General features: G+C 43.0%; 1 protein-coding gene across 6 annotated transcripts in view; it reads left to right on the top strand.

Moving 5' to 3' along the window:
- rnf24 (ring finger protein 24) overlaps positions 1–13,603 on the top strand; it is a 175,197-nt gene that overhangs the window by 75,770 nt on the left and 85,824 nt on the right. For all 6 annotated transcript variants that reach the window (XR_015074986.1, XR_015074987.1, XM_085975527.1 and 3 more), the window contains one exon: positions 1,964–2,113. Coding sequence is in view for 4 of the 6 variants with exons in the window: in XM_085975524.1 (XP_085831650.1) it covers positions 1,964–2,113 (150 nt within the window). In the remaining 2 variants the exon portion in view is untranslated. The remainder of the gene's footprint in view (positions 1–1,963; positions 2,114–13,603) is intronic.

Here is a 13,603-nt window from a genome sequence, read left to right as displayed (position 1 = left end):
ATAGACCAGAGATCCATGGACACTGGATTATAGACCAGAGATCAGTGGACACTGGATTATAGACCAGGGATCAGTGGACACTGGATTATAGACCAGGGATCAGTGGACACTGGATTATAGACCAGGGATCAATGGACACTGGATTATAGACCAGAGATCAATGGACACTGGATTATAGACCAGAGATCAATGGACACTGGATTATTGACCAGGGATCAGTGGACACTGGATTATAGACCAGGGATCAATGGACACTGGATTATAGACCAGGGATCAGTGGACACTGGATTATAGACCAGGGATCATTGGACACTGGATTATAGACCAGAGATCAACGGACACTGGATTATAGACCAGGGATAAGTGGACACTGGATTATAGACCAGGGATCAATGGACACTGGATTATAGACCCGGGATCAATGGACACTGGATTATAGACCAGAGATCCATGGACACTGGATTATAGACCAGAGATCAGTGGACACTGGATTATAGACCAGAGATCAATGGACACTGGATTATAGACCAGAGATCAGTGGACACTGGATATATAGACCAGGGATCAATGGACACTGGATTATAGACCAGGGATCAGTTGACACTGGATTATAGACCAGGGATCAGTGGACACTGGATATATAGACCAGGGATCAATGGACACTGGATTATAGACCAGGGATCCTTGGACACTGGATTATAGACCTGGGATCAGTGGACACTGGATTATAGACCAGGGATCAATGGACACTGGATTATAGACCAGAGATCAATGGACACTGGATTATAGACCAGGGATCACTGGGCACTGGATTATAGACCAGGGATCACTGGGCACTGGATTATAGACCAGGGATCACTGGGCACTGGATTATAGACCAGGGATCACTGGGCACTGGATTATAGACCAGGGATCACTGGGCACTGGATTATAGACCAGGGATCACTGGGCATGGTCCCTTCTTTAGTCGCTACTAACAAAATAAGATGAACTTCTCACCAGTGGGGAAAACAAGAGAAAGATGTTGGAAAGTATAGAAATGAAAAAAAGGGAGAAAGAAGTAAAATGGAGAAGTGTTGCAAATGTGTTTAATGGCAACTGTAGGATTCGGGTTCAGACTTGCAATACCTTCCACAGGAAGTTCCTGACCTCAGTTATGTCACACAATCTTTGATAGCCAGAAGTGACTGTGTAACAACCCTTGAGGGTTAAGCAGTGTGTGTGTCTCTTTGCATTAGTACATGAGGGAGTACTGGGTTGAGCCAGGCTGGGCACAATTGTAAAGGTGGCACTAGACTGTTGGTTACCCAGGACAAACTACACCAGGTACAAGGGATCTAGTGAGATTTTCAGAGTACAAGTAAATGTGATATTAGGCCATGAGTGGGTACAGAGCGCAAGTGATACCAAGGTATGAGTGTAAATGCAACACTGGACCGTGGGTGTGTACCTAGAGGTAGCAACACTAGCTACTGGTGTAAATCTGGTACCAGACAGTGGGCACCGGTATCTAGTGTTGGCAATACTAGGTTAGCAGTAAAGTTAATAGTACAAGGTAATACTGCAAATGTGGCACTAGATTATGGGTGGCAAAACCGGTACAGTAAATGATGGTACCCAGGATAAGCCATACCAAGCACACTGGATTGGTACTGAGGGCACAACATGCCAGGGACAGATATCAGTGCAGTTCTAGACCATGGAGGGGTGCCCAGGGTGTGCAATATTTCGTACAAATGTAAACACGGTACTCTTGACTAGAACAGTACGCTGCGGGCACAACGACGCAATGAATTTCAGAGCTCTGTAGCAACCTGTACTTTGTACGCTGTGTGCAATCTTTTGGGGGACAACTGTTTAATTTTCTGTCTATTGTCAATCATTGAAACGACAGTGGGACACACTGCAGTGTTAGTGGTGGCAAATATTAACCAGCGCCTCTCTCTCCTCCCCCTTTTCGCAGGCTATCCATGAGCACTGATTTCCAGCAGTACAGTTTCAGGATGCCAAACATAGGGTTCCAGAACCTTCCACTCAATATCTACATTGTGGTTTTCGGGACAGCAATCTTTGTCTTCATCCTCAGCTTACTGTTCTGCTGTTACTTAATCAGGTAAGGGATGGCTTCAAGTCTGTGATCTAACAGCTGAGCAAAATAGCATTGCCTTTACAGCAACAACTACTACTGCACAGCAACTTGCATTTATATAGCGCCTTTAACGTAGTAAAACGTCCCAAGGTGCTACACAGGAGTGTTACCAGACAAAATTTGACACCGAGCCACATAAGGAGAAATTAGGATAGTTAGGTAGGTTTTAAGGAGCCTCTTAAAGGAGGAGAGAGAGGTGGAGAGGCGGAGGGAGAGAATTCCAGAGCTTAGAGCTTAGACCACTGAAGGCACGGCTGCCAATGGCGGGGCGATTAAAATCGGGGATGCGCAAGTGGCCAGAATTGGAGGAGCGCAGAGATCTCGGAGGGTTGTAGATCTGGAGGAGATTACAGAGATAGGGAGGGGGGAGGTAATGGCGGGATTTCAGCACAAGGATGAGAATTGTAAATTCAAGGCATTGCTGGACCAGGAGCCCATGTAGGTCAGTGAGCATAGGGTTGATGGATCAATGGGACTTGGTGCAGGGTTTTGGAGGAGCTCAGGTTTACGGAGAGTGGAAGGTGGGAGACGGCCAGCGCAGTGTTGGAATAGTTGGAGCACCAAACAAAGCCCACAACCAATCCCACCGTTAATTCATTGCTCTTTGTAAATTGTCAAATAATAGATAACGAGGTGAGGGGAGAGGCCCTGTCAAGTTTCTAATTCACGCCTTGAGAGAGAAAAATGTAAATTTTACCTTGAAATAAAGAATAGATTTGCCTTTCAAATCTAGGCTTTATTAACTTAAAAATCCGGTAGCACATCTTCAACACCCAGTCCCAACTAAAGGCTGGAAAGAACTGAATTTAAGATGGCCACCACAAATCACATGACATCAACTACCAATGAGATTACAGCATATATCCCAAGGCAGGAAACAAACAACCAATCACAATACTTCTTACTAAACATAAAGAATAATCACCACATTCACCCCTCCTTTTAAAATATACTCCAACCTAAATAACCTTTACAATTTATAATTAATTATTTACAACTAAAACTATGCACAGACAAAATAAAACTATTCAACATGACACAATACTAAGTGAGCAACAACAAATAGTAACATTGCACATAAGTATTAAGTATCTCTCAACTAAAACAATATAATATAATATTTCAACAATTTTAAAACATTACTATCAATTTAAAAGTCCATTTTCAATCGGTCGACCGGATATCTTGTTCGTGTCGACCTTCTTAACTTTGGTGAAATTCCTTGCCCTCCCACACCAGGAGACACAGAAGTATCTTCTGCAGGAAGGCTATCCATATCCCGATTTTCAACGGTTTCCGGATTAGAAATCCCATCAGGAGGTAAACTGGTACGGTCATGAACATCCATCGAGGGCTGACTAATAGAAGTATAATTATCTGCAGTCGGATTGGAAATATTTGTAGTATCTGTAACAGCTTCCACATTATCTGAATCATGACTATTGTTAATATCCTCAGAAGAGGGCTGGCCACCACAAGGAGCCAAGTCTTTAATTGAAACGGTACTTTCTTTCCCATCTTGGAATCGAATATGAGCATATTGCCTCCAACAGCTCCACCTCCTCCACTAAAGGATCATATTTTGACAATCTAACATGGCGTCGAAGCAGCACAGGTCCCTGCATAGTAAGCCATGAAGGTACCGAATATCCCATAGTAGATCTCCGCGGATAGTTAAAGAGCCTTTCATGGGGGGTCACATTAGTAGCCGTTGAAAGCAATGATCTAATGGAATGCAGGGCATCAGGCAGTACCATTTCCCACTGTGTATTCTTAAGGTTTCGGGATGTCAAAGCCAACATAACTGCCTTCCAGATCACCCCATTGTATCGTTCGCACTGTCCATTACCCTGGGGATTATACGGAGTAGTTCTGCTAGTAGAAATTCCCCGACTCTGAAGGTATTCCTTCAACTGGGAAGACATAAAAGAACTTCCCTGATCCGAATGGATATACGCAGGCATCCCAAAGATGACAAAAAGTTGAGTCAGACATTTGATAACTGTAGCAGCTGATACATCTGCGCAAGGAAAAGCAAAAGGGAACCTTGAAAACTCATCCACAACAGTAAATATATATCGGTTTTGAGTAGTTGAAGGAAGAGGCCCCTTGAAATCGACGCTCAAAAGGAGAAGTAGCCTTTATAAGATGAGCTCGTTGAGGCTTAAAGAAATTCGGTTTACACCGAGCACAGATAGAACATGATGAAGTCATCCGCTTGACGTCTTCAACTGAAAAGGGCAAATTCTTACTGCGTACGAAGTGTATTATCCTCATTACCCCAGGATGGCATAAGGCATTGTGAAGATTAATAAGCGTATCTCCGTGAATTACAGAACAATAAGCCCTCGACAACGCATCAGCAGCAACATTATCCTTCCCCGGACGATAAACTATATCAAAATGGCAACATGCCAACTCAATCCTCCACCTCATTATTTTATCATTCTTAATCTTTCCAAAATGTTTGACATCAAACATAAAGGACACAGACTTTTGATCAGTTACCAACGTAAAATGTCGCCCCGATAAATAATGTCTCCATTTACGCAGTGCTTCTACTATTGCGTATGCCTCTTTCTCTATTGAAGAATGCCTTTTTTCACTATTATTCAAGGTACGTGAGAAAAAGGCCACAGGTCTTCCATTTTGGTTCAGAGTAGCCCCAATTGCAAAATCAGAAGCGTCCGTCTCAATCACAAAAGGAACCTGCTCATCAATAGAATGCACAACTGCTCCAAGGATATCCTTTTTAAAATTATCAAAACACGTCCTGGCCTCCCATGATAGAGGATATGTCATAACCCGAATAAGAGGCCGGATCTTCTGTGAAAAATTTGCAATCCAATTAGAATAGTAAGAAAACAGTCCAACAACTCGTTGCAAAGCCTTAGAATTAGTAGGACAAGGTAAATCAATCAATGGTCACAGACGTTCTGGGTCTGGTTTAATCTTGTTTCCCGAGATAATGTACCCCAGTAGATTTACCTCAGTGGTCGAAAAGGTACACTTCTCTTTATTGAAAGTTAAACCAACTTTTTCCGCAGCTTGAAGGAATCTTTCTAAATTAGAATCATGCTCCACCCTTGATTTGCCACACACCGTGATGTCATCTAAATATGAAAAGGTGTCAGAGAGAGAGTTATCACTTATAAAAGCATCCATTGCCCGTTGAAAACAAGCAACACCATTAGTAACACCAAATGGTATTCGGCAAAACTGATACAGCTTTCCACCAGCCTCAAAGGCCGTATATGGTTGATCCTTCTTAACAATAGGAATCTGATGATAAGCACTCTTTAGGTCAATAGTGCTAAAAACCTTATACTGAGATACTTTATTGATAAGCTCATCAATCTTAGGCAAAGGGTACGCATCTAATTGAGTATACCTATTAATAGTTTGGGAATAGCCTATCACCATTCGTTTCTTATGTCTCTCGTTAGTCGTGACAACTACCTGTGCCCACCAAGGCGAACAACTAGGTTCAATGATTCCTTCCAATAAGAGACGTTGAACTTCAGAATTAATAAATTCTCTATCCTGACTGCTATACCTTCTTGACTTGGTAGCAATTGGCTTACAATCCGGCATCAAATTGGAAAAAAGTGATAATGGAGAAATGGATAAAGAGGTTAATCCACAAATAGATAAAGGTGGCTTAGTCCCTCCAAATGAAAGACTGAGACTCTCGTGTAACTGAAGCACATCATGACCAATCAAAATATCCGCACAGAGATTAGGCAAAACAGATAGGCGTATATCAGTATACGTATTACCTAGAAGAATCAATTTCACAAGGCAACAACCAGCTACTTGTGAAGTGAGAGTCGTCTGAGCCATACACACCTGATAGGAAACAGGCGAAATTTTCAAATGCTTCTCCTTTGCAAACTGAAGACTTATAAAACTCTCGGTACTGCCCGTATCTATAAGGGCCTTCACTTCCAACCCATTAACTTGGGCCGTAACTATAGCTTTGTTTAGGCCATGAGCAAATGCAGCAGAAATTGATGCAATAAACGCCCTATCTAAAGGCTGAATAGTCACAGAGGAGGTAATTGAACCTGATGATTTACACACACGTGCGTAATGACCTCTCTTGCCGCATTTACTACACACAGCCTCCCGAGCAGGACACTTCAGACGAGGGTGCCGGACGTTCCCACAAAAATAACACTTCTGAATCCTAGAGGCAACAGCCGCTGAAGTAGAAACTGTTTCAGAATCTAGTAAACCACTCCTATTAAGTCCACATAATTCCTTTTCATCCAGAACTGCCGAAACCACAGTCACAGGCTGATTAAAAGGAGCATAAGAATCCGAACTTCTCTGAGCCACATCCAATGTAGAAGCTTGCTCAAAAGCACTCAAGATCCAAAGTCTTATTTTCTAACAACCGCTGACGAATTGATCTAGACAGTAATCCATTAATAAAAGCATCCCGTACTGATTCTTCCTTATATTCTTCAGCCGTCACGGCCTTATAATTACAGTTAACACTAAGGCACCGAAGTGCTTGTAAATAAGTATCCAAAGATTCTCCCACCTGCTGCCTACGGGCAGATAGAAGGTGACGTGCAAATACCTCATTCTTTGGTTTAACAAAAATCTTTTCCAATGTAGAAATAGCCACTTCGTAAGTTTTACAGTCCAAAATATACTTATACACATCCGGAGCAATGTAGTTGATCAGCATATTCAGCTTATTTAGAGACTCTTGATCCAACACGCCCAAAAAGTTTTTAAATGTACAATACCAATGTTTCCATTTATCATCCACTCCTGCAGAATTAGGGTCAGCATTGAATCGTTCTGGTTGAAGATATCGCTCCATTCTGACATAAATTGAAATAAAGAATAGATTTGCCTTTCTAATCTAGGCTTTATTAACTTAAAAATCCGGTAGCACATCTTCAACACCCAGTCCCAACTAAAGGCTGGAAAGAACTGAATTTAAGATGGCATCACATGACATCAACTACCAATGAGATTACAGCATATATCCCAAGGCAGGAAACAAACAACCAATCACAATACTTCTTACTAAACATAAAGAATAATCACCACATACCTTTCACAAGGTTCTAGTACTCTAAACGCGAAGGTGGAGGGAATAGTCTGTTAATGATGTCAGCTAAGTATGACTTAATTTGCATATGTAAGTGCATGTTGTAAAACTGGAATTACCATGCTATGATTCTATTCTCTATTCTATAATTCAGTTTTATGAGCTTTGGTGAGTGCAGTTTATGCTAGTGGTGACCCTGGATTCATTGGACTAACTTGACTCAATGGGGCAGTTTCCTCTTTTGAATTTTGGCATTAATACAATTTCCTAGATGGAGCACATAGAGGAAAATCAGGTGGGGAGAAGTGTGCCACCCTATCGGAGCCATTCTGATTTTCAGTCCATTTATTTAAATTCGATTCTCCAGAGGCCAGCTGAGTCTGACCAGCCGCCCTTATCTGTCTTTCTAGCCTTCGCACAAGCTTTTTCTGTTTCTACAGTTGATGACGCAAACTAATTCTAACTTGAGGAGAAATAGAACTAAAAGTAATAAAACTGTAGACTAGCAAACTTAATGTTGAACTGCAGTCTAGCAAACTTAATACTGAATAGTAGTAAAAGGGTTCTCAGTATGCATACCCACAGTCAGAGAAGAGAGTTAAGAAACAATGATGTAGACCTCGTCCAGTCTCAAATTGTTCTTCCCTCTCTTCCAGCAATAACAAAATGCATGTGACCTGCCATCAGTCAGACTGAGATGCCAAAAGCAGATCTGTAGTTTTAGCAAATTCTAGGGATGGGAATGGGTCCATTAAGGGAGACTCCATGGATGAATAAAGCCATAAGGGAACAATTGAGGGTAAGGAAAGAGACATACATTAAGTACATAGACAGCAGGGGAGTGCACGATAAGAGAGAATACGAAAAGATTAGGAGAGATGTCAAAAAGACAGTTGCGGAGGCAAAGAGGAACTATGAAATTAAGTTATCAAGGAACATAAAACAAAATAGTAAAATATTTTATAGGCACATCAATAAAAAAAAGGAAGGTTGGGATGGGAATAGGGCCATTAAGGGATAGTCAGGATAATACCACAGGTAATGATAGAGAGATGACAGAAATATTAAATCATTATTTTGCTTCAGTATTTACCAGGGAGATAGAACAGGTGGACATGACATTGGATGATAAGATTAGTAATCAGATAAATGCATTTAAAATTTAAAAAAGGGGATATATTAAATAAATTAATCAAACTCAGAGGTTAAAACTCCTTTTGCATCCACGCATTTTTAAAGAATCTAGGAAAGAGATAGCAGGAGGCATTACTACGCATATTTAATAATTCGTTAGAAAAATGTGTAGTGCCAGAGGACTGGTGGATAGCTAACATAATACCAATATTTAAGAAGGGGGAATAAAACATGTCCAGGGAATTATAAACCTGTCAGCTTAACACCGGTGGTAGGAACAATAATGTAATCCCTACTAAAGGAGAAAATAGAAGAACATCTAGAAACCAAAAAATATAATAATGAATAGGCATCATGGATTTCAAAAGGGAAAGTCTTGCTTGACCAACCTTATTTAATTTTTTGAAGAGGTAACAGAGAGAGTGGACAATGGTAATGCAGTAGATGTAATTTATCTGGATTTTCAAAAGGCCTTCGATAAGGTACCCCATAATAGACTGATGAACAAAGTCAAAGAATGCAGAGTCAGGGGACAAGTAGCAGAATGGATTGCTGGCTGGCTTCAGGACAGAAAGCAGAGAGTAGGAGTAAAGGGTAGCTATTCAGAGTGGCAGAAGGTGGGTAGTGGTGTTCCACAAGGATCAGTGCTGGGACCACTGCTGTTATAAATTTACATTAATGATTTAGACTTTGGAATCAAAAACACAATTTCTAAATTTGCGGATGACCCCAAATTGGGGGGAAAGTCAATACTGATGAGGACTGCAACAAGTTACAGGAGGGCATTAATAAACTTGCAGAATGGGCATATAATTGACAAATGAAGTTCAACACAGATAAATGTGAGTTAGTACATTTTGATAGGAAGAATAGGAAGGTCACTTATCACTTGGAGGATGCGAGTCTAGGTGGGGTAGAGGAACAAAGGGATCTCGGAGTACAAATACACAAATCACTAAAAGTGGTGACACAGGTTAGCAAGGCCATAAAAAAAGCAAACCAAGCACTAGGGTTTATTTCTAGAGGGATAGAAGTGAAAAGTAGGGAAGTTATGTTAAACCTGTATCGAACCTTGGTTAGACCATACTAGTACTGTGTACAGTTCTGGTCGCCATATTATAAAAAGGCACTGGAGAGCGTGCAGAGAAGATTTATGAGGATGATACCAGAAATGCGAGGGTATACATATCAGGAAAGAATGAACAGGCTGGGTCTCTTCTCTCTTGAAAAAAGAAGGCTGAGAGGTGATCTAATAGAGGTCTTTAAAATTATGAAAGGTTTTGATAGAGTGGATACAGAGAGAATGTTTCCACTTGTGGGGAAGAGCATAACTAGAGGCCATCAATATAAGATAGTCACCAAGAAATCCAATAGGGAATTCAGAAGAAATTTATTTATCCAAAGAGTGGTGAGAATGTGGAACTCGCTACCACAGGGAGTGGTTGAAGCAAATACAGGAAACTTTGTGCTATCCGGCACCGACGGGACCGAGCTGTTGCTGTTCCCTCAAAACTGCCGGACAAACCAGCGGTAATGTTGAAGCATACGGAGATTTTGATCTCCGTATCTGGCAACAAACCCTGTTGCTTAGCAACAGCTTCTAAACAGTCAGCCGTACTCTCTGTAGCTTAGCAACAGCTTCAGCGAGAACTTGCAGAGCTTGACTGAGAAAAAAGCAACGAAAAGAAAAAAAACCTAATGAAACGGCTCCTGATTTTTGCCGGTGGCTCGAGCTTGCCGGACATTTAGCCTCCGGATAACACAAAGTTTCCTGTAGTATAGATGCATTTAAGAGGAGGCTAGACAGGCATATGAGGGAGAAGGGAATAGAGAGTTATGCTGATAGATTTAGATGAGGAAAGACGGGAGGAGGCTCGTGTGGAGCATAAACATCAGCATGGACTGGTTGGGCTGAATGGCCTGTTTCTGCGCTGTATATCCAATGTAATCCTATGTAAAAGCTTGGGGTCACTTAACTCTTTCGAGCCTAGACCCTCTATACACCCTCCTAATCCTATATTCTTACAATACTACCAAAAATAATTTAAAAAACAAAGACTTTCATTTTGCCACTTTGGTAATAATATGTGGGTTTTCTATTACTTGCCCCATAGATAGGCGGCTAGAATCAGCTGTGCCAGATATTAGTGTACCATTAAACAACTAATGGGAGGAGAAGGCTCCATGAATATCCCCATCCTCAATGATGGTGGAGCACAGCACGTTAGTGCAAAAGACAAGGCTGAAGTGTTTGCAACAATCTTCAGCCAGAAGTGCCGAGTGGATGATCCATATCGGCCTACTCCTGAGGTCCCCACCATCACAGAAGCCAACCTTCAGCCAATTCGATTCACTCCACGTGATATCAAGAAACGGCTGAGCGCACTGAATACAGCAAAGGCTATGGGCCCCGACAACATCCCGGCTATCGTACTGAAGACTTGTGCTCCAGAACTAGCCGTGCCTCTAGCCAAGCTGTTCCAGTACAGTTACAACACTGGCATCTATCCAACAATGTCCACAAAAAGCAGGACAAATCCAACCCGGCCAATTACCACCCATCAGTCTACTCTCAATCATCAGCAAAGTGATGGAAGGTGTCATCAACAGTGCTATCAAGCGGCACTTACTCACCAATAACCTGCTCACTGATGCCCAGTTTGGGTCCCACCAAAACCGCTCGGCTCCCGACCTCATTACAGCCTTGGTCCAAACATGGATAAAAGGAGCTGCATTCCACAGGTGGGGTGAGAGTGACTGCCCTTGACATCAAGGCAGCATTTGACCGAGTGTGGCATCAAGGAGCCCTAGTAAAACTGAAGTCAATGGGAATTGGGGGGAAAACGCTCCATTGGCTGGAGTCATACCTAGTACAAAAGAAGATGGTTGTGGTGGTTGAAGGTCAATCATCACAACCCCAGGACGTCACTGCAGGAGTTCCTCAGGGCAGTGTCCTAGGCCCAACCATCTTCAGCTGCTTCATCAATGATCTTCCCTCAAACATAAGGCCAGATGTGGGGATGTTCGCTGATGACTGCACAGTGTTCAGTGCCATTCACAACTCCTCAGATAATGAAGCAGTCCATGCCCGCATGCAACAAAACCTGGACGACGTTCAGGCTTGGGCTGATAAGTGGCAGGTAACATTCGTGCCACAGAAGTGCCAGGCAATGACTATCTCCAACAAGCAAGAGTCTAACCACCTCCCCTTGACATTCAACGGTATTACCATCGCCAAATCCCCCACCATCAACATCCTGGGGGGTCACCATTGACCAGAAACTTAACTGGACCAGCCACACAAATACTGTGGCAACAAGAGCAGGTCAGAGGCTAGGTTTTCTGCGGCGAGTGTCTCACCTCCTGACTCTCCAAAGCCTTTCCACCATCTACAAGGCACAAGTCAGGAGTGTGATGGAATACTCTCCACTTGCCTGGATGAGTGCAGCTCCAACAACACTCAAGAAACTCAACTCCATCCAGGACAAAGCAGCCCGCTTGATTGGCACCCCATCCACCACCTTAAACATTCATTCCCTCCACCACCGGCGTACCGTGGCTGCAGTGTGTACCATCTACAAGATGCACTGCAGCAACTCGCCAAGGCTTCTTCGGCGGCACCTCCGAAACTCGCGACTTCTGCCACCTAGAAGGACAAGGGCAGCAGGCGCATGGGAACACCTCCCCCTCCAAGTCACACGCCTTCCTAACTCAGAAGTATATCGCCGATCCTTCTTCTTCGCTGGGTCAAAATCCTGGAACTTCCTCCCTAACAGCACTCTGGGAATACCTTCACCACACGGACTGCAGCGGTTCAAGAAGGCAGTCACCACCACCTTCTCAAGGGCAATTAGGGATGGGCAATAAATGCTGGCCTTGTAGCGACGCCCACATACGAATTTTAAAAAATGCATTACTCGACTGTGATGACTACTGAACACCAGCCGTACTAGATATTAGTGTAAATGTGGTACGGCGCCATGATGAGTACTGAGCACTGAGTGTCAGCCTACAAACAGAACTGAGAGATTATAACTATCAGGATAGACTGAGCATGCTGGGGCACTTTTTTCTAGAAAAGAGAAGGCTGAGGGGTGACTTAATAGAGATCTTTAAGATTATGAAGCGTTTTGATAGGGTAGACGTAGAGAAGATGTTTCCGCTCTGCAGAATCTGTGCTGGAAATGCAGTGAGGAACAGCTTGTGGCTGAGGAAAGTGATCTCTGTCAGGTGGGAGCTTTTACTGTACATTTGAAGCTGTCAAGCAATCAGCTGGAACAATGGCCACTGAACTCCCGCCTCAGGTTGACAGACGTGGTCCCCGAACAGTGTGGTTACTGGCCATGAAGTTAAAGTTAAAAAGTAAGATAAAAAAGCCTGTTAAGGTTCTGTTAAATACATTATAATTAGTTTAATTGGGTCGCCCGCCACTGCCTGTTGGGTCTGCCCAGTGCTGACAGATCTGACATTGGGAAAGGCGCGTTAAAACATAGAAACATAGAAGATAGGAGCAGGAGTAGGCCATTCGGCCCCTCGAGCCTGTTCTGCCATTTAATGAGATCATGGCTAATCATCCAAATTCAGTAGCATCCTGTCGCTGCTTTCTCCCCATATCCCTTGATCCCTTTAGCCTTAAGAAATATATCTAACTCCTTCTTGAATATATTTAATGAATTGACCTCAACTGTCTTCTGTGGTAGAGAATTCCATAGGTTCACCACTCTCTTGGTGAAGAAATTCGTCCTCATCTCTGTCCTAAATGGCTTACCCCTTATCTTTAGACTGTGACCCCTGGTTCTGGACTCCCCCACCATCGGGAACATCCTTCCTGCATCTAGTCTGTTGCGTTGCGGCGGGTTGACGGCGGGTTCCCGACCCGCTGACAAAAAAAACACTTTCCCACCCAACTCGCCACCGATCCTGCCCGCTGACACCCTGGAAAATTCCAGCCTTTTTAATCCAATAAATATGACATCCACGTCTTGACTTCTGACGCTCCATCTGCTTTGACACAATTTACTCGGATTACACAGCTGATCTTATAGGTCTGTTAGAGTCACAGTTTGAAAAACACATTACAGTTTGTCAGTGTCAGTCAAAATAACCCGCCCCACCCCCACGCACCATCCTAGCTATCTTGGCCTTGACTGCTTCTCATGTTACTCTCTGAGTAAAGTCAGCTGGACGGGCGTTTTATTGAGGTTTGTGAAATACTGCTTCCTGTGCTCGATAAAGGATAAAAACGTCTG

This window comes from Somniosus microcephalus, chromosome 2, assembly GCF_052327205.1.
Source record: "Somniosus microcephalus isolate GS21.2 chromosome 2, FLI_Smic_1.0, whole genome shotgun sequence".
NCBI classification, from domain to species: domain Eukaryota; kingdom Metazoa; phylum Chordata; class Chondrichthyes; order Squaliformes; family Somniosidae; genus Somniosus; species Somniosus microcephalus.
Note: the sequence above shows the minus strand (reverse complement) of the source record. Positions and strands in the feature narration are given on the sequence as shown.